The 26,852-nt window shown below is 52.2% G+C and overlaps 1 protein-coding gene across 1 annotated transcript in view; it reads right to left on the bottom strand.

Moving 5' to 3' along the window:
- Positions 1 to 1,034: 1,034 nt before the first annotated feature.
- Positions 1,035 to 26,852, bottom strand: part of Rgma (repulsive guidance molecule BMP co-receptor a) — a 46,202-nt gene continuing 20,384 nt past the window's right edge. The window contains exons 3-4 of the mRNA XM_036191223.1: positions 11,799 to 12,313; positions 1,035 to 3,536 (exon numbers count right to left, since the gene is read on the bottom strand). Coding sequence (XP_036047116.1) covers positions 2,835 to 3,536; positions 11,799 to 12,313 — 1,217 coding nt within the window. The 3' untranslated portion in view covers positions 1,035 to 2,834. The remainder of the gene's footprint in view (positions 3,537 to 11,798; positions 12,314 to 26,852) is intronic.

Genomic DNA, 26,852 nt, shown 5'->3' with positions numbered 1-26,852 from the left:
CTTCTGTCTCCATCCTCAGTCTCTCTTGGGTGACACTACTCAGTCGCTGTGTCACTTTGCAAGTGGAACTCACGGACCCAGCCCTATGGGATAGGTCCTTCTCAGTTTGTAGAGGAGAGAACAGGGGCTCCAGAAAGGTTAAATGACTTGCCCAGGTTCACTTACCTGGGACTTCAACCTGGCTTGTACTGCTCTGGCTCATGGCATTTGGTACCAGGAGCAAAACAGACCAAGGTATGTGTCTTTGCTCTGCCCTTGCTAGGTGGGGACATCTCTGCCAGTTCCTAATCTGTTAAATGGTGTGAGTCCCTTGACACTGATTCACTGGGTAGTTTTCCTTTTGTTTTCTGAGACAGGGTTTCTCTGTGTAGTCCTGGCTGTCCTGGAACTCACTCTGTAGACCAGGCTGGCCTTGAACTCAGAGATCCACCTGCTTCTGCCTCCTGAGTGCTGGGATTAAAGGTGTGCACGACCACACTTTTTTTTTAATGGATGACATGTGACCATAGCAGTGGACCTGGTGGTACACAGGTCTTCTCAGTGATCCTATTAGAATGTATCACTGGGTCCCTAGGCTGGACACAGGAAGCATGCTGAGGAGGGTATGGGCACTGAGTTGGGTCTGGGGCTCGTGGGCAATGTTGGCTGGATGGAGCCATGATGGGCCTCAGACCAGCCCCTCTATGTCTCCAACTCTGTCCTAGATGACAATCATTGCCCTCTTCATATAGCATTGGTCTGTTCCAATATTCCTAGAGCTAGGGAAATCAGACCAACCAAGCACTCCTACCTGCCCAAGATAAGGAAGAAAACTAATCTCGGAGTCACAAAGAGCCGCCACAGTGGCTAAACAGCTGCATCTCACATGTCACAACACTCGGGCACACACTCGCCAAAGCACAGCCCACTGCACTCGACACACTTTGCTTCGGGATACATCTACCAGCCAAGTCACCTCTCCATCCCCCCAAGGACCAAATTCTGTTTAGAAAACAAACTTCAACATCTCTTCTAAAAGAAAATAACAAAACAAAACAAACTTTACTTGCATTTAGCCATTAATAAATAATTTACAGTATGTACACGCAGTGACACTCCACACAGGTCGCAGACATGTGGACACAGTGAGGGGTCCCCACTTCCAAGCAGAACGTGATCAAACACAACCAAAATAAAGTGCTTCAATTTTTTACTTCCAACATAGGGATACCTAAAAAACCAGCAGGGAGGAGGAGGGGCCGGGCTGACCTTTTCCAGCTACCCATGTGGTTTTGGTAGGGGTCAGGACCTCTGGGAGGGAGGGGCAGGTTCTGCAGCCTCCTGGCCAGTGTATGAGAGGTCCCTGGGGAGCAGCAGAGGGCTGCTGCAAGCTTGCATGGGGCTAGGGTGGGCGGCAGGGCCACTGGCTAGGTGGCCCATGGGGCCAGCTGCGCCACCATGCTGGTCCTTTGGGGGGCCTCTGGAACAGCAGCAGAGATGGGAATGGCTCTGGGCTCTGTGGAGGGATGCTCACCTTGAGCTGAAGGAAAGCTAGGCTCCCCATGGCAGGCCTCTGGCCATGTGTGATCGGAGAGTTTCAAGAAGGTACTTGTGGGAGGAGACCCTGCCGGGGGACATGGTGCTGGGAAGCCTCTTAGATACTGCTCTTTCCACCAAGAAATCCAGGCAAGAGGGCTGGGGTGGGGAGTGGAGCTGCTGACCAGCAGTCAGGGAAGTATAGGAGGTGGGTGAGGAGAGAGCAGAGGACAGGACAGGCCAGCTGGCCCTGTCCACTGGGTCTGCTGCTCATGCCTGAGGCCCCAAGGCCCCTGCTGAGGGGCTCTGATATCTGCTAACAGGGTGGGGAGGCAATTGGGGGAGGGGCAGGAACGGAGGACCACTTCTCTGTTGAAACATTCAGAGCCAAGCACTTTGATTTCTTACGTGTAATGGGAGAGAGGCAGAGGGTGGAGCCAGAGATGGGGATCTGAACCCAAGAGTAGCATTGCTTAGACCTCAAACCAAAACATACCTTCCCTCCAACTGTGAGGCTCTGCAGGCTGGTGCCTGGGAATGGCACCTGGAACTCACATCCACAGTAGCTGGATGCATGGGGAAATCTCGGTGTAGCACTGGGTGGGAAGGTACCAGGAGGGTGCAGCCTACTGGCCACAAGGTAACATCCATTCGCTAAAGATGCGGAGTGATGGCCCTCTGGGGATGTCATCTTGCTAAGGAGGCCCCTGCCTAGGGAAAGAACTGCTTTAGCCCCACCAGCGTGGGGGCTTGGGGTGTCCCCATGGGCTTAGTGTGTGCCGAGTGTGCTTGTGTAACAGTGTGTGCGTGCGGATGTGGGAGGGCACAGGAGGCCCCAGAGTAGGTATGCAGCAGTCAGCCGGGCCTGTCTCAGTGCATTGTGAGGGTGTGGAAGGAGCCGACTTTCCCAGTGTCTCTCTGGTAATGGGGTAGGGCTTCAGCGTACGGGTCTCTGGTCTGCACATTCACACGGTGGGGGCGGGGTGGAGGGAGCTGCTCTCCCTCTCACAAAACTCAACCGTCACGAAAACACAGCACCAATCACCACAACCTTGTCGCGTGCACTAAGAGAAAGAGAGAGAGAGGAGAGCTGTCCCAGGCCCTGAGCCTCGGCCAAAACATTTGAGGATGGCTCGGTACAGGTCATCAGCCAGAGGCCACCTCTGTTGCTGAATGGTGCAGAGAACACTGGGTCACAGGGAGCCCACCTGCATCCTGTGGCTGCCTCGGGCCTTCAGACATCGGAGAGGCCAGGGGCAAGAGCCCGAGGCTCTGGTGCAGAGCCTGCCTCTCCCTCTGCATCCTCTGTGGCCAAATGTCTACCACAACACGGGCAGCAGGGCCTGAAGTGTGAAGGTGCCAAGGAGCACCCGGGTGGCCAAGGGAGATGCTGCTGCAGCCACAGCACCTGGCAGCTCCCGAGGCCTGGCAAACAGGTGCAGCTTGTCCTTGTTGGAGTGGAGCGCCTTGCCATCCTCCAAGGCATAGTAGGCAGCCAGCGTGAAGTTCACATCCCCCGTTGTGAGGAGGTCGAAGACGCAGGCCTGGTAGTACAGGTCTTCTACAGGCAGCTTCTCCTTGCACTTGGCCACAGCTGTCTCATACGGGAACGTCTCGGGGACCACAGGAGAGGGGCCGACAGCTGCCGGCCTGCGAGGGCTTTCGGCGTTGGCACGGAACGCCTGGAAGTCGATCTGCTGGTTGAGCGGGCAGCCCCGCAGGCAGAGGTAGAGGCCTTGGCTGTCACGGTCCTCCACAGCGTTGACCACCTCCTCGGGCATTCTGACAGCAAAGGTCAGATAGCGGCCCACCTGGCGTACCACGATGGTGGTGCCGATGTACTTGGCCTGGATCTCCACGTGCTGGCCTGACACTTTCTCTGTGATCTTCAGGCTGTTGGCCCCGTGCTTGTCTCCACCATTCTTGGAGCCGTCGGCAAAAGCAGACGGAAGTTCATCCATCTCCGCTTGGTACACTTTCTGGTCCACACACTCCTGGAAGTTCTTGAAGATAATAGTGAGCTATGAAGAAGGGGACAGAGGGAGAGTGGATTAGGATTTGGGGAGGTGTGCCTTAGAGGGTTTAGGGAACTGGGAGGCGCTGTGGACCCTCCATTCTCCATAGTGGTCACAGTTCAATACCAACCACACTGCTGGACACTTAGTATTTTTCTTTATAACTTTTTTTTTTTTTTTGTAATTGTTTTTTGTTTGTTTGTTTTGAGGCAGAGTTTTTCTTTGTAGCCCTGGCTGGCCTTGAACTCACAAAGATCCACCTGCCTCTGCCTCCCCAGTGCTAGGATTAAAGGCGTGCGCCACCACTGCCTGGATTTTTTCTTTTTTTAAAATTTTAACATACTAAAATTACTTAGAAAAATTTTAGTTCACTACCCTAAATTATAAAAATCAGCTCATTCACTACAGAGAGGTGAACCATAAAGATAAAATAAAAAATAAAGTTGTTAAAAGGTCCAATTAGAAATAAAAGGTCCTTAGTCCACTATGGTCAGGCTAAAATACTGCTCACCCAAACATTAGACACAGATTCATTCCAACTCATGAGCGTGGTGTAAGGGGCTCAGTAGACGTGACTGGGTTAAGGACAGGCGGGTAGAGACATACTGGATTATCTGTGTGGGCCCAAGGATAACCACAAGTGTCTGCAGAAGTGAGACACGTGTCGAGGGAGACACAGCCAAGAGGGGAGGCAAAGTGATTGGGAAAGTGGGGATGAGGAAGACGCAGCCACCAGCCAGGGTGTGCCAGCAGTACCAGAAGCTAGAAGATAGGAAGAAGGGACAGCCCCGGACACCATGATTAGCGTGCATGGAGCCCAGCAGCAGCCATTATAGTGGGAGGGCTGCAACACTTGGAGAGATGGATGGGCAAAATCCGTGCAGACGAGGACAGAGGTCCCAGCTCCGAGGCAATTTGGGGGGTCACTTCAAGCTGGGGAGGAGAAAGAATAGGGGAAGGAGGAAGGTGGTTATCAACCCAAAAAAGCCAGAGGCTTCAGGCTGTGGCTGCAGCTCCCACTCAGGCCTGAGCAGGGAGGTCATGTCCAAACGGAGCCTGTGGTCTGCAGGAGAAGGGCTGGGCTGGGCTGCTTCAGGGGAGGCAGGTGGCTGGGGAGGGCCAGTAGACCTGAGAGCCACAGACAGGCCCTGTGTTTGGCATTCCAAGGGCAGGTGACACCCCCAATTTTACAGATGCTCAGAGAGCTGCAGGGTCACACAGCCACAGAGGGCAGGACTGAGATTCATTTTGGGTGCTAACCTCTTAGGCAGTGGTTCTCAACCTGTGGGTTTTGACCCCCACACCAAACCTCTATCTCCAAAACAGTATTTGCATTACAATTCCTAACAGTAGCGACATGACAGTTTGCGAAGTAGCAACAGAAACAATTTTATGGTGTGTGTGTGGGTCACCACAACATGGGGAACTGTCTTAAATGGTCCCGGCATCAGGAAGGTTGAGAAGCACTGCTGTAGGGTCTTTCGGCCACTGGCACATAGGGTAGGAGTCTGGGCAGCTTGGGAAGGGGCTGAGTGTGATTTTTCCTGCCTGTCATCCTGGTTGAGGCGTCTGGTTGTTTTCCAGGGAGGATGCAAAGCTGGAGACACAACTATACTGTGAAGAGGATGGCCACCTCCTGTGGCCGCTGCTAGGAACCAACCGTTCAGCTGTGGGAAGAGGTGGGATGGGAAACCGGCTACCACGAGGGCAGTGCCCATCTGAGGGCAACAAAACCCTGGAAACCCAGCCTGAAGACATGGAGGGAGGTGGCATATGGGCGAGGTGACACCCAGAGTTGCGGGGACTCGCTGTCACCCCTCCAACCCTCGTGTTATCCCTTCCCAGGCTCAGTTACCAATCTCTCTGTAGAACGATGCTCACTCCTCACCTAGCAGGGTCTGGCTAGCTAGCGGATGGGACTCCAAGGGGGACACTGCCCCCACTTCTACCCCAGACGATCCACTGGTTTAAGGGACCCAAGGAAGGGAAGCAGCTTGTATGAGGCCTGGCTGAGGCTGGATATTCTCTACCTGGCTGCTCAGGAGGTACGTGTGGCAGCAGAAAGGGCCGTGATGACAGCCTCAGAAGGCTCACAGGGTCAAGGGCAATGATCCTGGGGGTGCTAAGGGAATCTCTGGCCCAATAAGTAAAGGACCAGAAACCAGAACCATTCTGGTGGGGACCAGAAGTAGATGGGTCAAAGAACCTAGGCTCTGAGCCACAGAAAGGCCAGATGTGAGGACTGGGGGTGGCAGAGAGTGTCTGGATGCAGCCCCAGATGGCCACCGCTGCAAAGAGCCTAGGAGGTCCAGGTAAGCAGGGAGTCCTCGGGCCAGAGCAGGGGAACCTAGTGGTTTCTGAGCACTCGGGCTGAACAATATTCAGAGCTGCTGGAGGAGTTCCTCAGCCCAGCACTGTTCATTGTTCTGTGGGTCCCTCATGCTAGCCAGGTAGTAAATGGTGACAGCCAGGAGTCCTGGGACCCGAGAAGACACAGAACCCCGTCTTCACACTGTACCATAGGCCCCTGGGAGCGGTGGCGAGACATTAGTAGGGTCATTAGTCAGGCTCCATGGGACTCTTAGGGGCTAGGGTACTCTGGCGTTTGGGGGTTGGGTGGGTTCCTTACTCTACAGAAATACTAAAAATCAAACCAAAATAATAACAACAACAAAACTCTAAACAATATCCACCCCACCTCCAGTGAATCAACCAACCCAACCTCCTATTCCAACATCTTTTAGATTCTGTTTGTAGACTACAGTCTGGACACCGATCATATTAGTATCTTCTTCTGACGTTAAAGGGAACAAAAACCTTCCCATGGCTATGTTATCTCGGACTCAGAGTGGGGTGCACCTAGTACAAGGAGGACTGGCTCCCTCCTGTGGCCTTGTGAGAGAAAGACTTGGGAGGCCTGAGTCCCCAGAGTGTGAGCCCTGTAGGCACTACACAGCTTCCTCAGCACGGGACTCCATTTCCTGTTCTCCTCCCTAGGGCTCCCATTTCCAGCATGCACAGGGATGCATGTCAAAGGAAGCTGGAACCTGTTCCTGCTGCAGAGCTGTAAACCTTGGACCACAAGAACATGAAGCAACTCTCCTGTCCCTGACCTAAGAAAGTCCGGCTTCATCCCTTTCTTCCCAGCCAACAGCTTGTCCACTGCGGTGTGGAAGCACCTGCAGGGACAAAGTTGGCCCAGCCAGGGTGGTCTGGGAAGTGGGTGGTCCTGCCATTGGAGGGATGGCAGGGTGAGGGACGCAGGCACTCTTGTTTGGTGTGCAAGGCCACACAGACATGGGGAAGGGGGCTCCTGCCTGCCAAGTGTCATCACTGAACAGGAAAGGCTGGTTTGGCTTGAACCGCCATCTCTCATGGAGACAGCCTCCTGGAAGGCTGACAGGCTGCCTGCCTGACTCCCTGGCACTTGTGCCAAGGAAGCAACCACAAGTAACAACATGAAGGGGGCCTGTTGAAAGCCTGGTGGCCGGCTGCCAACCCACCATGCATGGATGACTCTCTGCCTTTGGTATCCTCCTTCTCAAAGGGGCCCCCGGACTTCTCAGTGCCCCCCCACAACATGAGAGAGAGAGAGAGAGAGAGAGAGAGAGAGAGAGAGAGAGAGAGAGAGAGAAGAGAGAGAGAGAGGAAGTATGTGATGTAACAGGCTTCTGAGTACTAGGGGGAAATAAACAAGGCTAAAGAAGGTGGGGGAGGTAGAGAGCTGAGTTCCTGCCCTCAGAGCCTCAGTTTTCCTTGCCTATAAAGTGGGCACCACCAGCCAAACTGGGAGGAGGCAGTGGAGTAGGATGCTGACTGACGAGTCTGTCTTTCTGTAGAAAACCCTATCTCTATTGCCCTGAAGATAAAGGGAGGGGCCAGGAGGGCTAATGGCGGTGCCTGGGAATGTACAACGGCCTGGGGTGAGGCAGTGTGTATATGGGGCCAGACTTCCTGCACGTGGCTTCCACAACAGAGGGTGAGCAAGGCCACCAGGTTGGGGCTAGGCTGCTTCTGGGAAGTAGAGGAAGGGGCACAGGGGGAGGGTGGACACAGCTGGAGCTGGAGTCTAGGCTGTGGTGAGAGGAGAGACTATACTGCTTTGGGGGTGAAAGTCTCTTACATCCCTTGCTTCCCTATGTTCCCCATCCCTTGGCTGTCATCTGGGGGCCCCCACTGTCATGGGGGGCCAGCTCAGTGGCTGACCCTCCCAGTTCCCCCGAGGAGGATTGCCAGGGCCAAAGTATGCTGCTGCCCTAGCACCCTGTGTTGGGCTGTTGGCATGAGGCAGGAGCTGCTAGCAGGGAGGGCATAGCGTGGTACTAAGAGGTGGGATCAGAGCGGCTGGATCCGAGAACACACATACACTCGAGGAGCAAGAGGCTCCACGAACAGGCAGAATGCCAGGGCCGTGGAAATCGGCCACTGAGGTAAGCTCATCTGGGGCCCACAAGGCTCCTAGTCCAGTCTGAGTCTTGAGTTTGGCTTGGCTATAGATACCAGCGCTGTCACTGTCTGGTCTTTAGCAGAGCCAGGCTGATGGGGTCTGAGAATTCTCTGCCTGCTGAGATCAAAGGTCTAGGTCACAGAAGAAGAACTGGTCTCATCAAGCTCTGCCACCCCACCCCATACCATTCTGGAAACCTCCAAGCTGGTCTGGGTAAGACAGGCCCCCCACTCTTGCTCAGGCGGTTCTTTGGTGCCAAGAGCCCTCCCTGCATCAAGCCCGAAGGAGAGTGGACATCTGAAAGGCGTCAAACAAAGCACAGGAACAAACGAACAATTACTTCTCTAGCTTTGTGGACAGCACTACTGCGTTGAGCGCTGGGGTCTGGGGGTACCTCACCCCGGTGTTTTAAGGCCAGGCACGCTGCCTCATAGAATACGGCCTAAGTTCAGGCCCAGGCCCAGGCCCAGCCTCCTTCATCACACACAGATATCTGCGTTTGGGCTCTGTTGTCACACTGGGTCAAGAGGAGCAGCAGCTACCTGGTCCTCATCCCTCATCCCGTGTATCCTCAGGTCTCCCTGAGTACCTAGATGCCAGCCCTCAGGAGCCCACAGCATGGGGCAGGGGGACTGGGTCTATTCCAGAGCTGTGTTTGTTGCTGCATTTAGAAGCTACCGCCTCAGGCTCCCAACATTCATTTACCTTGGCTCTGGGGAAGGAGAGGGTGGTAAGCAGCTGAATGCTCCAGGAAGGTGTTTGGATCCTTGCCTGGGGCACCCCAAAGTCTTCTGAGGAGCAGGAGGGTGTGTGTGTGTGTGTGTGTGTGGGTAGGGTGGGGGGTGCTCTGGCCTCGCTGACCTCCAGGCATCATGATCTGGCACTAGGAAGCTGGTAGAGGAACCATGGTGAAGACCCATCTGTTTCCTACCCACTAGGAGGACCCAGAGAGAGAACTCCTTTGGTAGGTCAGGGCCACCAGAGCAGAAGGAAGTGGTAGCGATGGAGCATTTTTTCTGGCTGCCAGGTCACCTCACTGTCCTCTTCTAGGGTGTGGCAGGGAGAGAAGAAACAGAAACAGCCTTGTGCGCCAGCCTGGCCCAGCCTAACATGTGGTCTTCCAACACATTCCTCCTGGGGAAATAGACCCACTGTCTCCTAGCCAGCCTGGAAGCCCCAGGGGGCTCAGGTGACCGGGCTGGCAGCACACAGAGGCCAGGCACTGAGGAGGTCAGACATGTCCCCACTGCCTGACAGCACTACCCCCCACCTTGATATCTTTCCTACCCCCTGGCAAGTGTGAGGTCCCTGGAGACACTCCCCTCTCCGGGCAGAAGTAAGCAGGAGACGGACAGAGAATCTGGGGTTGGTAGGAGTATCTCTCTGCCTGGGAAAGGGGGCCATGTCTCTTAGATGTTTCAGGCACTGGCTTGTGAGCAGGACTTGAGACCTGCCACCCAGACATGGAGTCCTCCTTGGATTGGAGAATGAGTGTGGCCTTTAGCTGGCTCCATGGCAGTGGAGAACATTCCAGGCTCAGGTGTTTTGGGTGGGGAAGTCCCTTTGCCTCCTGGTCAAAAGGAGATACACTAGCCAGACAGGGCTGGCTCCAAGGAGGAAGAGAGAGGGCTTCTGGATGATCCCTGGTGTACTCTGTTAGGCTGGTCCATACTCCATTCTGTCTTCCCCCATTCCAGGCACTCAAGGCTCTCTTCACTTCTCAGGGTCCAGATAAGTCAAGGAGACACAGGGCAGAACTCTACCCAGTAGTTTAGGCTGTTCATCTATCCCATCCCACAGCCCTGGCCTCTGAACCTACATAAAAACTGCTGAATGATCTGTTTGTCTCTTTTTTATTTTTGAGACAAAGTCTCACATAGTCCAGACTGCTTTCAAATTCATTATGTAGGGTAACCGTGAACTAACGATACTTCTGCTCTATTTCCTAAGTCCTGGGATTACAGGGATATGCCACCATATCTAGTTTTATGTGGTGCTGGGGACTGAATGCTGGGCAAGCAATCTAACAACTGTATCACATCCCTGGACTCCACTGAGGGCTTAAAAAAAACAAAAACAAAAACAAAAAACCCAACCAACCAACCAACCAACCAACCACCACCAAAAAAAAAAAAAAAAAAAAAAAAGAAAAAAAAAAAAGAAAGAAAGAAAGAAAGAGAGAAAGAAAGTCCAATCCCATCGCAGTGGTCCAACCAGCCAGGAGGAGTGCATGCATCCTGGAGCAGGGATGCAGAGAGCAGTACTCTCACCTTCTACAGTGACTGCATTTATAAATGCAGCCGCAGAGGTGGCAAGGCCATTGGTCCAGAGAGAGGAACACAGACCAGACTTCTCTGATTGGATTTTAACATGCTTCTACCAAGATAAGAGTCTGGGGGTGAGACTACTCCAGAGGCTTGACAATAAGTGTTTAGAGAATATTTCTGAACTCTGTATTTATGTGAAGTGTGTCTGAGACCATGGATATGTAGGGGTCAGGTCAATAGAGGTGTCTTCCTCAATTAATTCTCCACTTTTCTTTTTGAGACGTGTGTGTGTGTGTGTGTGTGTGTGTGTGTGTGTGTGTGTGTGTGTGGTGTGGTGTGTGTGCGTGTGCGTGTGCATCTTGTTGAAATGGAAGCGCATTGATTCAGCTAGACTGGCCGTCGAGCAAGCCCAGGCAGGGGCTTTTTGTCTCTGCCTTCTCAAGGCTGGGGTTACAGGCATGTGCTGTGGCATGGCTTTCTGTGTGGGTGCTGGTGATCTAAACTCGGTCCTCACACTTGTACGGCAAGCACTTTATTGACTAAGCCATTTCCGCAGCATCCTCTGAACTTCTGTTTTTAGAACTACAAGGACAGTAGGAAATCCACCTCACATCTTCACCCGTGAGGCACATTTGTACACACGTAAGCACACATATCAGGAGCTCACAACTATACACATGCAAACACACATATCAGGAGCGAAGTTTCTCAAACACTTACCATACTGCACCCAACCTCACTCAGGGATGGCTTTTTGTATCTGTGCCACGCTAGGCTGTTCTTACTCTAGTTTGCTTAATGAAAGAGTGTATGTGTTTAGGGCTAAGCACTTGGGAGGAACCTATCAGGGGCTCATCTCTGAGGTCCCCCTCTCTCAGCAGCTATTGATTGTCTGTATACAGGCAACACTAAATGGATCCAGTAGGTTGTGTATAATACAATATAAAACATGTGTACATATACCACAATAATTAAAGAAGAGGTCAATAATCTGAAAGGGAGGGACACATGAGTTACCGTGGGGAGGGAAAGGGGTAGAAATGATTTAAATACAGTGCTCATGTATGAAATACTTAGAAAAGTTGAGCAAAGAGACAAATAAACCTATATATTGTATATGCTGATTTTCCGCACCTTAACAGGGGTGGGGGGGGGGTTGGGGGTGGTGGTGGTCTCATGACTCCTTGTGAACCATGTCTAGAAGTCTAAGAAATGACACACTAGAGGCAAAATATAGACATAGTTGTGAATTGGCTTTTCTCCAGGACATTCTTTTTTTTTTTTTTTTCTTTGAGACAGGGTTTCTCTGTGTAGCTTTGCTCCTTTCCTGGAACTCACTTGGTAGCCCAGGCTGGCCTTGAACTCACAGAGATCCTCCTGGCTCTGGTATACCGCCCGGACGTTCCTTTCTAAACCATTTGCCTCTTTACTGACTATAAGAACCCAGTGGGGCCGGAGCCATCCTGGCGCCAGCAGAGCCAGAACACTGTGACCCCCCCACCCTCACCCCCCGCCCGCCCCAGGTCTGCCCCATCCTTGCCATACACCCCTTACCTTACTGGTGGCGGTGGCGGCAGAGCCGGGCAGCACAGGCGTGTTGGTGACTTGCACGTTCAGGTAATTATTGTCGATGAGCGGCCAGGCGCCTTGCACCTTGCACGTCTGGAAGTGGTCTGTGAAAGTCCTGAGGTGCGGGTCCCCAAAGAGGCCGCAGTGAGTGTAGTTGGGGGCAGCTGAGTGCTTGTGGAAACTCTTCTCATAGTGGCAGATCTCGGGGCTATCCGAGCGCTCCTGGCTGTCCCCAGCTGGTGGGAGCGTGCGCAGGCGTGGCTGTGAGGTGGGGCCATCCTTGGAGCAGTTGTGCTGGCTCATGAGGTCCTCTATGCCATGGACAGCCGAGTGGTAAGCCAGATCGCCTCGGCAGGTGCGGGCTGTCCGCCGCGTGCACAGGGCGTAGGTGCGCAGGGCCGCGCAGAACTCGGGTACGTCGTCAGAGGCGGGGACGTGGCTGCCTGACGTGGCGCTCCAGAACTCAGAGTTGCACTTGAGGATCTTGCAGGGGGTGACGGCTATGGAGAAGAACAGACGTGCCATCATGTTGGGACCCTCTTCTATAGACCTCTGTGGGTTAGAGGTGCAGGGAGACCTCACCTAAGACGGTGCCACCTATAATACATGTCCACTGATAAGTGAACTGTGGAGTAACTTGCCCTGTCTAGCCTTCCAGATTTTTCTGCATAGCCCACTATGGTGAGGAGAGTCAGGGTACATGGACCAGATTGCAGAAAAGGGCCAGCATTTGCATTTAGCCAGATGGTGACTGTTGATCAACCACCCCTGGGCATTAAAAAATAAATAAATAAAGCCAATACATAAAAAAGAAAACAAACAAACAAGATACTCACTTATACTTCACTGCTATCTCCAAGAATTCTAGCAAAAAGCAACTGAAATGTGATAGGCATTTAAAACCCTACTGTTTAAATATGTGCCCCCATTCAAGCTACCAGGACACCTTACAGAACTCTCTACATCTTTACACTCATTTGAAATAAAGACTAACAATAAGATCTACTGTGTGAATGTGTTGAGTGTTAAATGATTTATCTCACACAGCCGTGGGGCCAAGAGCCTCAGGTCACTGAAGCTTTAAGCGTGGAAACCTTATCGATCAATGCATTCTCCAGCCTCTCCACCAGGGCAGAGCAATGACACAATACCAAACTGACTTCAACTTTTCCTGGGGGAATCCTTCCTGTCACACCGAGGGCCCCTGCCACAGGTCTTAGTCCTTGCTCTCTGGAGGTCCTGGGTCCTGCTTCTAGCTGACTAGCTCCCAGGGACTGTTTCTTAGGGTGGGCAGGAAACACCACTAAATTCAATCAATGTCGGCTGCTATGATGACTGTATCTTGTCACAGAGGAACCAGCTTCCTTGGTCATTTCTCTCTTTCCTACAGCCTGGGAAGCTGATGGAAACAGTCACCTTGAATCTGCTCTAGTTATTATTATTGTAATTTATGAGGAGGTGTGTGTGTGTGTGCACGTGCCTGCCACGGCTTACATGTGGAAGCCACAGGACATCTTTGGGGAGTTGGTTTTTGCATGCTACCTTTTTGAAGCTGGGTTTCTAGCTCTGCTTTCTGGGTTCCTGCTCTGCTTCCTACTCCAGGCTGGCTGGCCCATGAGATTCTGACAGACCCCTTCTCTGCCCCCATCTTCACTTCCCATCGCTCCATAGTGGTGCAATGGCATTACAGACCTGTGTGTGACTGTGGAGCTTCTTGCATGGGCTCTGGGGATTGAACGGGTTGCTAGGTTTATATGTCAAGCACTTACCCACCGAGCTACCTGGCTGGCAAATAAAGTCATTCACAAACCTTGAGACCTTAGAGATGGCCATGTCTGAGAACTGAGGCTTTAACATACCTACACCTTGTATCTGGACACAAGCAATCTAGCCTTTCCTTGTACAGATTCTTCCATACAACCTATAGTGATGATGAATGGTCAGGCACACACCCATGCAGCAGGATCAACGTTTCAATGCAGGTCCCAGGGTAAAGGGGCTGGAGGTCCAGCCAGAAGGTCACAGCCCAATGCTGGCAAGAGAGGTATCCGAAGGGAAAGGGGCTGGACCTAGGTAACTTGGCTTGTAACCTTGAAAAATTCAGTTTGTTTCTTTCCTGTCGGATTTCCTTTGAAAAATCAAGCTTCACATCAAAATGAGAAGAACTCTTTGAGGGTAGCCTGATGGGAACACTTACTCTTCCCAGTAGGACTCCCTGCATATACCTTTGTTTTTGATGTGTGCCTGCTGATCTGCTATGGAGATCTGAGGCGTGCTTGCACTCTGCTCCTAAAGGTGTCCCATACCCGAGCTGTGGTGGTCTGAATAAGAATGATCCCCACAGGTTCATGTATCAGAATGCTTAGTCACCAGGGATGGAAACTGTTTGGGAAGGATTGGGAGGTGTGGCTTTGTTGGAGGCATGTCACTGGAGGTGGGCTTGGGGTTTCAAAAGCCCCTGGCAAGTCCAGTCTCTCTCTCTTTGCCTGCTGCTTGCAGATCAGGATGCAAAGCTCTCAGCTACCGCTCCAGCACCATGCCTGTCTGCTTCCTGCCATGATGATCATGCACTAAACCTCTAAAACTGTAACCGAGCCCTCAACTAAATGCTTTCTTTTATAAGAACTGCCTTGGTCATGCTTCTTCACAGCAACCAAACAGTGACTAAGGCGTGAGCTATAGAGAAGTCAGTCTCCATCTTGAGACTCGGGGTTTAGGCTCAGACTCAGGCTGCCCGTGTTTCTGATACCTTTGGTAAAGAAGTTCCTTTTGGTTGGTACCTGTTGAGCATGTTTTTCTTTTAGTTTGAGAAGCTATGTATTTATTTGAGCATTAGGGAAGACACTGGATAGAAGAGTTACAGTTTTCCCATTTGTATAGCTTTATGTAAATTGAAGAAGGCTGACTTTATCAGACCAGAGCCAGGCAGGTGCATGTTCATAATCTGAGCACTTGAGGAGCAACAGCAGGAAGGTTCTGGGAGAATTTGGGTGACACAGTGAGACCCTGTCTCAAAAAACAATTGAACAAAATAGGACCGGCGCATCAGCCCAGACCACTGGTCCATTGGTGCCTGCTGTGTAGGGGGATGGCAGCCATGGAGCACTGTGAGACTCCACAATGTGCAGCCTCCTGAAATCCATAAGATGTGATCCTGACATCCACAACCTGTGGTGCCTGAGGGTCTGGCTTATGTGGATACAGAAATCCCTGGGTGTCACCTCTCCAGATGGAGGCGAAGCCAGGTAAACAGGTACACGGGGACAGGGACACACAGGAACTGTTGTGGCCACCTGCCCTTCATCTTGGCTCCAACCACCCCTGATTACTCCAGTCCTGGGGGCAGAATGCTTGCTGGCTTGCTGTTCCGCTGTCGCAGAATCACAGAGAGGGGTATGTGAGAAAAGCACTACAGACATGTTGTCTGTTGTGACTGGAGACTACACTTGGGTTCATCTTACCTCACCCTCACCATGACGGAAGAGCAAAGGGTGGAGCCCCTGGACTACCCACGCCCACACCCTCCTTCAGAGCTGACCATCTCCAAATGGGGCCGGTTGCACAGCTGTGACTGACAGATGGCCTTCCGTTAGCTCCCTACCCCTGGGTAAACTCCAGGATCCTAAGTGGACTTCTTTGCCCCATTTACTCTACTTCTTAGCCATGTGGAGAAAGTTCTCTATGGTTGCCCAGGACAGAAACAGAGAGGCCTGAGGGTCACAGTGCATGTGGGGTGGCAGGCAGCAGACGGAAGACGGTGGGCTCCATTTCACTTCTGAGAGTAGCTGCGAGGACCTGACTCTGCCTCAGTTTCTTTATCTGCAAAGAACTTGCCTTAAGGGCTAGCTTCAGACTGAATGATATGCTCACAGCATGAGTGAGACGCAGGGGTCATACAATAAATGGGGGTCCCGGCCTACCAAAGGGAGGGACGCAATGTCCCTAGAAGCGACGGTAGGAGATCGAAAGGGTAAGGATGGCAGTCAGTCTCCCTCCTCTTCAAGCCCCGCTTCCACTGGGATTTAGCCCTTCCTTCCCCTTCCCTGCTCCCAGAGGCCTGAGCTGTCATTCCTGAACTCAGTGGATCCCCCGCCCACCCCGACCCATATTACCCCAGTTGGGCAGCTCCTTCAATCCAGTGACCATTCATACTCCTCCTGGACCACCCCAGAGCCACACTTTCCACAAGCACTGATGTCGCCAGCCTGTCGCTTCATTTTCCACCTCCCTTTCACCAGGGTGTGTGCTATCGATTGAACCCCCCCCCCAATGAGGCCCAGTCCCCAAGATAAGAGCCTTTCAATTATGGCCTTTGAGACGTGTCTAGGCTTAGACGACATTATGAAGATGGGGGTCTCATCATGCCATTTAGTGCCCTTACGAGAAACACTGGAGCTGGCTATCTCTCTTCCCACTACAAGAAGACGTTAAAGAAGTCGGCAATCTGCAAGCCAGGGAGAGGCCCTCCCTGGAACCCAAGCTGGTTGTGTTGACCCTCTTTCTAGAACCATGAGAAGTAAATGGGAACTGTGTATGACTGCTGCCCGGTGGTGTTGTTACAGGGCCTGCACTGACTGGTTACCCTCCCTCCTTTCCTGCCTGGGTCCTCTTTATAAGCAGCCATTATCAATGGAGGTCTCATCTAGCCAGGTATCAAAGGTCTAGACAGCTTTAGCCTTACATGCTCTGGTATTCCATCACTCCAGGCCCAGGCCTGGCATTATTGGCTCTGCAGAAAGACAGGGTGTCATCCAAAATGTAGTGAGTAAGCTCTTGCCCCGTCAGCCCAGGTGACCTATGCCCCAGCCTGATTCAGGGCACCCATTTCCTGCTTCCACAACCCTACCCTCCCTGGAGTTTCCGTGGCTCCCCAAAACTCCACCCCCACTCAAAGGATGGAGCAACCAGAAGGGCCGGGTCCTGAACGTGCAAAGTCTATTTTGTCTTTGCTAGTGAGCAAATGAAGAGACCCTGGGCTCTCTACAAGAAAGAAAAATGGGGACACTTGCGATTTCTCCACCCAGAGAGACTGGGGGGAGAGACTGAGTGTCAAGCAAACAGCAAGTGACAGATTAGTGTCACAGGCAATACCTAGTTAGTCTCACAGAGTTTGGGGCATGCATCCAGGTCAAACCCGCAGTTGCGTGACCGCCTTGAGACACAGTCATGCAGGGGGGTGGGGGCAGGGCCAGAGGTGCTGACTGGGCAAGTCTGCAGAACTCAAGAAAAAGGCTCCTTGGAAGAAGTTTGTGCTGCGAGCTTTGTTCAACCATCGTTAGCACTACTGGTGTGACTTGGGGATTCACCACGCACCAGATGTGTCCACACCGCCTTTAATTTTGCTGTGGCTCCAGGATTACTATTGCCCTCCAGCGACAGGCAAAAAAGGCGCACAGGCCTTGAACAGCTTTTCTCTCCTCCGCTTCCTTGTCCCAGGCAGGAAGCAACCACCACTGCCAGTTCCCGATCTGCTGTCTTCTCCCCCCTCAAAAACCAAACTGCTTTCATCTTAGGCCTTCACTGCTACCCTGGAGGCAGGAATTTTTTTTTTAATCTTCATTTTACCAGTGGGAGGCTGCGGGGGTGGAGCTGCCCTAGGTCACAAAGTCACAAGTGTGCTTCAGATGTGCACTGGTTGTGGGACCTTCTTTATGCATCATTCTGTCTTCCTTCCTTCCTTCCTTCCTTCCTTCCTTCCTTCCTTCCTTCCTTGCTTCCTTCCTTCCTTCCTTCCTTCCTTCCTCCCTCCCTCCCTCCCTCCCTTCCTGTGAGGTATGCATGTGTATAGTATTTGTAGGCAGGTATCTCCCACCTCCACCCCTGTGTATGAGTGCGTATGTGGGTTCGTGCAGTATAGCGGTTGATTTCAGGTGCTTTATCATAGTTTTTGAGACAAGGTCTCTCCCTAAACATGGAACATGATGTTCCCTCAGGACCCACCTGTTCACATCCTTCCAGAGCCAGGGCTTCAGACACGCTCTACTGTGCCTGGCTGTTATTTGAATGCTCTGCATCTGAACTCAGGTCCTCGGGCTCACAGGACAAGCACTTTATCTACTAAGCCATCTCCTCAGCCCCATTCTATGCTTCTCAAAAATGCATTCACTACAAGTCCTCCCTCAAGACGCCATCTGAGACGATCAGTTCCCCAGGGCCACTTGGCGGCTCTGTAGTCACAGCACAAATTGATTCTGCGCCTTCCCGCCTTCCCGGCAGGAAGGCTTGTGGAGGGCCGCCTGAAGCAGACACTGCTGAGAGATGACCTACCTCTGACTCTTGAGGTTCCCCCTGCTGCCCCAAAGCTCCCAGGCCTTAAGCCAGCCTTAAGAATCCTCCTTGGAGCCTCAGAAAAAGGCTGAACTCTCTCACTGTGGATGGAGACATTAGAGCTCTGAGCAGGGCAACAGCCTGCAAGATGATACTGACAGTGATAAGTCGGGGCCAGAAGTGGGTGTGTCCAGGGAGTGCCCTCTGCTACCTCTTCAGATGGTAACATGACTCTCTGGGGTCTGTCAGCCTGAAATGATCTACATACAGCTGCCATTTCTCAAGGACCTTGGGGAAGGACCTCAAAGACGCTAAGACTGGACTGTCGTCACAGGCAGTAAGCTGAAAGGCCCCTGACCTCCACAGAGGCATCAGCCTGCACACCATGTCCACCGCATTAAATCACCAACTACAGGCCTCTTAGAGGTCAGGGACCTACAGGCAACCTGGTGCAGCATCAAAAGCAAAAGCTGTGGGGTCCCCTATCAGAAGTCCCCCCGAAAGGCTGCTTTTTAAAATGTGATATATACAGGTTGGGGATTTAGCTCAGTGGTAGAATGCTTGCCTAGCAAGCGCAAGACCCTGGGTTCAATCCGCAGCTCAAAAAAAAAAAAAAAATGTGATATATACATATCACATATATATTTAAGCAAGAGATTCCAGACAGTAATCCGGGACTTCTGAGGCCAGTCTTCATGGAAAGCAGAAGTGTTTGAGTGTGTGTAACAAATCGTACAGCAGCTGTGCAAACAGGGGAAGCCAGACTTTCTGAGCAAGCTCCTCAGTGCTCTCCGCATGGCAGGAAGGGTCTCACTGCCCGACCGTGGCAGGTCACTGTTCTTTCCTGGGGATTCAACTTAAGAAAGTGGCCTCACCTCACCTGGTGGCCAATATGCCCAGAGTGGATAATGATTAGTAGTTAAAATGTTTTCCTATTTCTTCTTTTTAAGAAAGATATTTTACATATATCATGCACGCATGTGTGTGTGTGTGTGTGTCCATGCTGTAGCACATGTGTGGAGGTCTGAGGTATAGTCTGCAGGAGTCGCCATCCTACCATGTGGGTTCTGGGACTATAACTGAGGTCTTGGGAGTAAGCACCTTCAATCTTCTGAGACACTTCTCCAGTTTTTCTTTTCCTAGTCATTCTGGGGCTGAGGATGTTTGGGGGTCCCTTTGACTCACTGCCTGATGCTCGACCTCACCCAAGTACAAAGGCACCTACCTCACAGAGCCTGACACTCCTCAAAGCTGGTTGGGAGGCATTGTGTGCTCTGCACACTTTGTTTTAACCCAAGCTTTTGGAGTCCACCAACTAATTTAGGATTAGCTGCTGTCCAGAGAAATAACACCAGGACAAACAGGAGAAGCCAGAAGCTTGCAAGGACAGTGGATCTACACGGACTTAACAACAGGAAATCCCTGAACTTGTCCTAAAATCCCAGGATGCAGGGCAGAGGACTTGGTTTAATAAGTGGGACTAAGGCTAATGTTTGCACAAAAAGATGGGCTTCCAGACCAGCCTGGGTAGAGGAGGCCCTTGGTGCCCAGCTTGGGATTCCCCAGCAATCACATGAACTATTCGTCCATTTCTGATTGGGCCAGTAGGGCCACTGCTTCAGGGTGAGTCACCTAGGGTCCCTTTGTGCCTGAACACTTAGATGGTCTCAGGAGACCCAGGCTGGCCTTGAACTCACTATGTAGCTGAGGCTGGCCTTGAACTCTGGATCCTACCGTTTGCGTTTCCCAAACACCAGTGATTGCACCACTCCTCGGCTTTGCAATGCTCACTTCTTAAGGTGGCTGACATCTGCCGTTGTCCTCATGAAACACACCTTTGCCAGGGCGAGCTGGCTTTTCCTGTTCTGGACACTTCCAGCTGCCTCTCAGGGAGTTTCCTCTATGCCCTGTTCTAGAGCCACACAGATCTAGGCTAAAACGTAACTGCCCACATTTGTCACTTGATGTATACAGAGGCACACCCAGGCTTCCTCCCCGGTGATGCCTTCTCTGGCCTGACCCTGCAGCTGTTCCTCTGAGAGCCTCGGGTAGCCTGTCCAGCTTCAGTGCCTCTAGAAGGTGGCTACCAGGACCCATCTTTCTCCATTTGCCTGTCAATCTCCCAAGAACAGGACTTGCCCATCTCTATCCTGACAACCCTCTCACTGCCCTATTCCACAGTTAAAGCATAGTTTGAGATTTCAGAAGCCATGCCCACCCCACCTCCCTTCAACACCTGTGTCCAACTCTGTCTCTGGTGGAAACCTGGGGTTTCCACATATTTGCCCATAGCTAGCCAATCACATGTTTGAGACAGCTCCACGGTGCCTGCCTTCCTTGTGGATTGAGCCAAGGTGGAGAGGGAACATGGCTCAGGTTCATCTTAAATTATTTTCTGTGGGTGGCAATCAGCACCTCTGGGAAACAGAAAGGCAATGCAAGGATCCCAGAACACCAACCAGCAGGATGAAAAAAATACCTACGGCCCAGTACAGCCATCACTCCGTTTGTTCCGTAGCCCTCCTTTGAACTGTTAACCAAGCCCAATCTTTCAGAATAATAGCCTGCTTATTACCACCCTGTTTGCATGACAAAGCATCCCAATAAAACTTATTTTGCCGGGGCCCAGAGGGGGTGTGAAGGATCAACCATGAGAAAGGAGTTTTAGGAATGTGGTGAGTCGCTCTGGGGCCTGAGCCCAGGAATAAAGACAATGTAATTTGCCACCAAGAAAAGCCCAATAGACCAATAAATTACCCTCGTGCAAAGGGATTAGATCAGGTTTCAGGGCCTAGGGGAGGGGCAGGGTGAGATGGGGGTGGGGGGGGGGGGGGGGAGACAGCCGTGCCTTCTCTTAAAGCGGTAAGCATCCCTTAGACTACAAGATGTTTTCAACTCTGCTTGCACGGTGACTGTCTGAACTGATTTACTTGCTCAGAGTTCTGGATCCTGCCGTGTACTGGGAACAGGGATGAATGCTGTTCTCGGAACACACTCTGTGCTTAGGCGGGGCCGACGTCTAGAATGTTTCGACTGAGTTTGGACGGAGGCATGATGGTACGAGGGAAGCAGCGTTTCCCTGACAAGAGGCAAATAAATACCTGGCTGGCCCGGGGGTGAGTGAGCAGGCTGGAGAATGGCATCAAGAAAATAGTGCCCGATTTCAAATCACTGCCCTTTGCTGGGTGGGAGCGGGAATCCTTTGAATTCCCTTTGCCATCTGCCATCCCGCTGGATCCTGCCACCAGGGGGCACTAGATGAAAAAGGGAAGGCTCCCTGGAGTCCCACTGCTGTCCTTTCCACCGCGGCCCTTCCGCCCCAGCCTCCAGCATCTCTGCCTACGTGCAGCTCTGAGGTACTAAGCCCAGCGGGGCAGCTCCTTTGTCACTCGGGCCCCTGCGGGGGAAGCTGCTTCCCGCGGCGCGTCTTACAGTGCCTCGCCTCCTTTAGGAGCCTACCTCCCGATTCCCCAAGTTTAGCTCCCTGGGTGGAAATGCCTGAGGGAGGGGGAAGGGAGTTCCCTTTGCTGGCCGGCCTACGAAAGAAGCGCCGGCCTGATGATTTCAGCCAGGGAGCTCCTGCAGAAAGCCCCCGGGCAGCATCAGAATACTATTTTAGTAAGCAGTTGTAACTTAAGAGGCAAGAGCTTCAACTAGGCCACAGGCGGCTGGAAGAAAAAGGGGGAAGCCACTATCGGAAGTCTGCCAGCCTCGGGGAGAGGCCAACCCTGAGGCTTGAAGTCCGTGTTCCCTTCCTCACTGCACACCCAGTCTGGAGAGCACCCTCGGGTCCCCCCCCCCCCCCCCCAATATACCTCTGGAAAAAAGTCACATCACAATCCTGATGGGAATGGGGACAGGTCACCAAGTAGCAGGGCCAACTGCTCTCATAGAGTAGGAGAGCCTGGCTCTCCGGCTGATCCCATAGCAACGAATCTAGGTGTGCGTGGAGGCGGGTGGGGTGGGGGTGTTTTGGGACAAGAATGGATGCCTGAGGCTGTCTGTTGGCGTCACTCTCGCAGGAATTTCACTCAATCATCCTGGTGTAAACACCCAGGTGTTTGGCCTCAGATACCGAGAGGGACACACCCAGCAGACTCGAGTTTTGGCCAGGTGCTGCACAGTCTACCTCATTTAACTCATCACCGTAGCTAGAAGGGATGGCGCTCCTGTGTGACATTCCTGGCCCAGGCAGCCTAAGGGCCCCAGAGCTGCCACTCCGCTGCACTGTGCCCTCCCACCCATCAGCTCCACTGGGAACCGTCCAGGCTTCCTTCAGAGTGGGTGCAAGAAGGGAGCTTTTGGGAAAACCTCAGGTGGCCTAGGAAGAGAAGGCAGAAATGTTGGGGGGCTGGGTCCTGGCGGGTGAACTCACTGCCTAGCCAGCCTGGGCAGAGGTGCTGGCTGAGTGCCACTCCCAGAGCCGGGGCAGGACAGTACTGCCCCCCTCAGTCACACCCAGCCAGGGCTGCCCTGCCTCAGCCTCCACACATGCCAAGTTGCTACAAGCACCCTTGTTGAGTGCCAAGGAGAAAGGCACACCTCAGCTTTCCAAACAGGCTACCCTCCCCCGGCTCCCACGGGAGCCATGTGGAACCAGTTCCCGGGCAACAGGGTGGTGTGAAAGCTATGAATTAGCCCTCTACAGGCAGCCTGTCAATTCAAGACCGAGAACAGGCTGAGTAAAGAGACCCCCCACCCCCACACACACACATCAGGAACATCCTGCTTTGGGGAGGGATAAAACAGCCCTGAGCACCAGAAGGTCAGTAGTATGGAATTCCCAGGACAATGAAGCCGCAGGTGAGAGATGTGGTGTTTCAGTTTCTGACCCGGGGCTCACACCTGAGCTGATAGCTTTCCATCCTGACTCTGCCTCCAGCAATGCTGGACCTTTCTGCTCAGCTGCAGGTCAACACACACACGGTGGAGGGGAAGAAAAGAAAAAAAGAAAGAACCCACTGTGGAGGCCCACCTTCTCCCTCCCTGCCATCTGCAGGTGCTGAAAGAGCACACGCCAGGCTGGTACCCAGGTGGGAGGCACAACCCTGAATCCTTCCTGAATGGGGTGGGGTTCAGAGACAGCAATGGAGTGAATGTCCAGGTGTCCCAGCGTTTTCGTCCAGGAGGGCACACAATAAGGACATTAGTAAACCCCCGCTGGCCTGTCTTCCTGACCTGCGATGGCACCATCTTCCTCTCTGGGACACAGATAATGTCGGAGGGCAGGATGGGCCTTTGGAGGTAGAGAAAGCGCTGCCTCTGTGGGAACTGGGGGTCGCTTCAGTGTCATAGTCTCACACAGTTCTTTCTTACCCCAGCCCCACAGCTGGAGCCCCACAGGCTCAACAGCAGACTTGAACAGTCTACACAGCCAATTTTAACAACTGTGTTTATCCAAAATCTGGAAAGGGCAGGAGTCTGGCATCGGCTATTGGGCTCGGCTTGGTAACAGCCTGTGTAACACCATGCAAACTCTTTTTGTCAGGTATGATGGTTCCTGAGGACTTACTTGGAGACTCCTAGTACCCTGTGGCCATGCAAGCCACAGAAGAACTCTTAAATTTATTTTCCTTCTTCAGACAACCATATCTGAGAAAGGGAACTATGAAGGTATTAGGTCTTGAAGGACGCTGTTAAAATGTTAATCAGGAATTGCCTGTGAGAGGCCAGACTTTTGGATTTTTAGTCCCTTTTGGTCTTTGCATTTTTTTTTTAATGTCTACTGCTTGTATAATCAGAAACAATATTTGAGGGATATGTGGGATGTCTTGGGGGGGGCACGTCCTGTGGTCTTTGTCCTTTGAACAAAAGCTAGAATCAAAAGAAACACACACACACACACACACACACACCCTAGGGCTTTGTAGCTTCAGGACTATGCTGGAAGAGCTTGGGGGTGCGGGGGTAGGATCGGTGTAGACGGGCAGAAATGGCTCCCACCTTTAACATACACAATCAGAGACTGAAAAGATAAAAGTTAAAGACCTGTGAGTCCATGGAACCAGGGGGAACGCACGGCTCTGTGAGGCTAAAGTGGCAGGCGCCTTGGGCACCCCAAAGTCTGCTTGGACCACAGTAGGTTGCAATGAATTTGGACTTTGGGCAGAGGGGTGAGTGTTCAACTCAGAACCGGGTGGTGCAAGACAAGGCATGGAGCATCCCATGGGAAAAGGGCATGGGATACAGAGGGGAGGGGGCTGGGATGTGCTGGATCTTTGGAAATGAAGAGCGGTAAGAGCACAGGGCCAGAAATCGAAGATGCACCCCCTGAATGCTACAAACAAGACCATGAGATTCTGAGTGCGGTCCATTTGGCACGGGATTGGAGTGGGACACTGAGGTCGCTCCTGGGGTTGTTGTTCACGCTGTGGCTCTAGCAATGTGACAACAAAAAGGGGAAGAAAGAGGAAGGACTCCCAGCTCTAGGCGACTGGCCTGCATGGAGACCATTTTGCAGGGATGTCTCCACGCTTCTGGGTGGTGAGGTCCCTGACACGGGTGGGGAGCGTTTGCCACTGGGGAGGCCACATCCTGGTGTGCCTGGGACCCCGGGAGACGTTTGGGGAGTCTTGACTTTCAGACTAAGAAAGTCTAGGGCAAACTGGTATGAGTGGGCCACTCGAAAAAGGGCCTTCAGGGTGCATGTCAGCACAGTAGCAAAAGATTATGGCACTAAGTTGGCACTCAACGCAAAGCTGAAGGTAGAGTGCAGAGCACAGCCCTTGCATAGTCCACCAAAGGCAGGATTTTTGGCGGGAACTGCAGTCCCTCCAACATATTCCCAGTCTTACTCATTTGCCTCTGCAGGACCCCAGAGTCTTCTCTTCCCCATCTCAAGCCTTACTTAGGCCCATGGGTTACGTCTCCTACCCTTCCACTTTCCCAAGATCCCCTCCTTTGGGTACAGGGTGAGTACTAGCAATTTCCCCAAACCTTGAAGAGGCTCCCTCCTTCCACCAGAAAACCAGAGAACCTTTCCCTTTCTCTCCAGTGTACCCCCAGATCCTCGGGGGGCCATGGGAACTCTAGGATATCTGTACTCTCCCAGGAAGCCAAATACCTGCCCCTAGGGATCATATACCCTGGCTGCTAGCACCTGCCTCTTGTAACTGGACATCATCTTCTTCCCTCTTCTGCAGCCTGCAGCCCCCCACCCCCCCAACTCACAGCTAAGCCCTAATCCTCAAAGTGATGGTGTTAAATAGGAGCCAGGACTTTAGGAAGTAATCATGTCACGGGAGTAGAGCCTTCATGAAAGTGCCCTTATGAAAAAGACCCCAGAGAATCAATCAGCTTTCCATCCCTTCTGCCTTGGGGGGACCTTGTAAAAGGCACAGGACACACGGACTAGAAAGGTCCTCTCACTAGGTAACCACAGTGGCTGGTTCCTTGATCTCTGATTCTCTAGCCACCACAGCCTTAATCAGCAAATGTCTGTTGTTTATAACCCTCAAACTCTGTGGTATTTTGTTATAGCAACTGAAATGGGCTAATACACTCTCCTTTTGGGACACAAAGCCTAACTCAGAGACACAGCTGTATATGGCAAGCAGGCTTACTTAGTTCTGCATTCTTACACAGCAGTTCAGTTAAAAATATTCTCATCTCTACAGCCATATTTAGATACTTTGGGAACCTTACTTTCTCTAAGGCTCAGTTTCCCCACTTGAAGACTGACAGGTCTACAACAGGTGCAGTTCTAAAGCCTAAGGGAGGAGCTGAAGAACCGGCCGAGGCGTTAAGAGCACTTGCTGCTCTTGCAGAGGACCAGGCTTCAGGTCCCAGTCCCTACACAGGACAGTTTATAAAAACAAATAAGGCAAGTTCCAGGGACTCCCATGCTTTCTTCTGGCCTCTGTGGGCACTACATCCACATGGTGCACATGCAGACATACCCACACAGTCACATAAATAAAAATAAATGAAAATTTAAAAATCAAATAAAACATAGACGAGGTAAAGAAACAAGGAAGAGAGGCTGCACCCTCCTTAGAAGCTAGCCCTTCAAATGAAGCATCAGAACTCCCTGGAGGGCTTGTCAGAATACTGAGGGCTAGGCCTGCCCTGCAGCATCTGCTTCGCTAGACCAGCTGTGGGGAGGTTCCTGGGGGGAGGCTGATGCTGCTGGTCCATGGCCCACACTCTGAGAACCCTGCTAGAGCAGCGCACAAATAGCTATGGGAGACATGCCAACGTGCACACACCACGCCTTGGATGGGTTTCTCTTGGAAGTCTGTTTAAATAAGTCACAATGGCCTCACAGCTTAAAATGTATCTATTTACTGTGTTCCGAAGAGGATGCTATTTGTGGAAAACTCTTCTAAGGAGTTTTTTCCGGCCTCCCCTTCCCATCCCCCCTCCCAAACCCGCTTGGGTAGATACAGCCATTCTGTCCCAGCCTCTATCCTAGAACAGTATTCAAACAGACACCCCTCCAGCTCCTCTCTTGTGCAGGCTGAAGGCTTTGAAAGCTGTCGCTGAGGCTGGGACTCAGGAAGTCAGCCATACACAGTAAGTAAGTACACGGGAAACACTCCAAACACACAAACGCTCTCAGTCTGGCAGAGTGAAGGCATCTTTCTCCACATAACTATGTCCAATGTAATTTGCACTCCCGCTTACTGCTGGCAGCCATTCAAGCAGGCAAGCTCTGAACAAACCTATGCTTTCACAGGGCTGCTCGGCCAGTTTCCACCTGTCTTTGGTGGGTGAGGCCACGGCTTTCTTTTTGTCCCTAATGTCCACCCAACTGTCTACCAGAACTCCAGG

The sequence above is a fragment of the Onychomys torridus genome, chromosome 1, assembly GCF_903995425.1.
Source record: "Onychomys torridus chromosome 1, mOncTor1.1, whole genome shotgun sequence".
Classification (NCBI taxonomy): Eukaryota; Metazoa; Chordata; class Mammalia; order Rodentia; family Cricetidae; genus Onychomys; species Onychomys torridus.
This window is presented reverse-complemented; position numbering and strand designations above follow the sequence as displayed.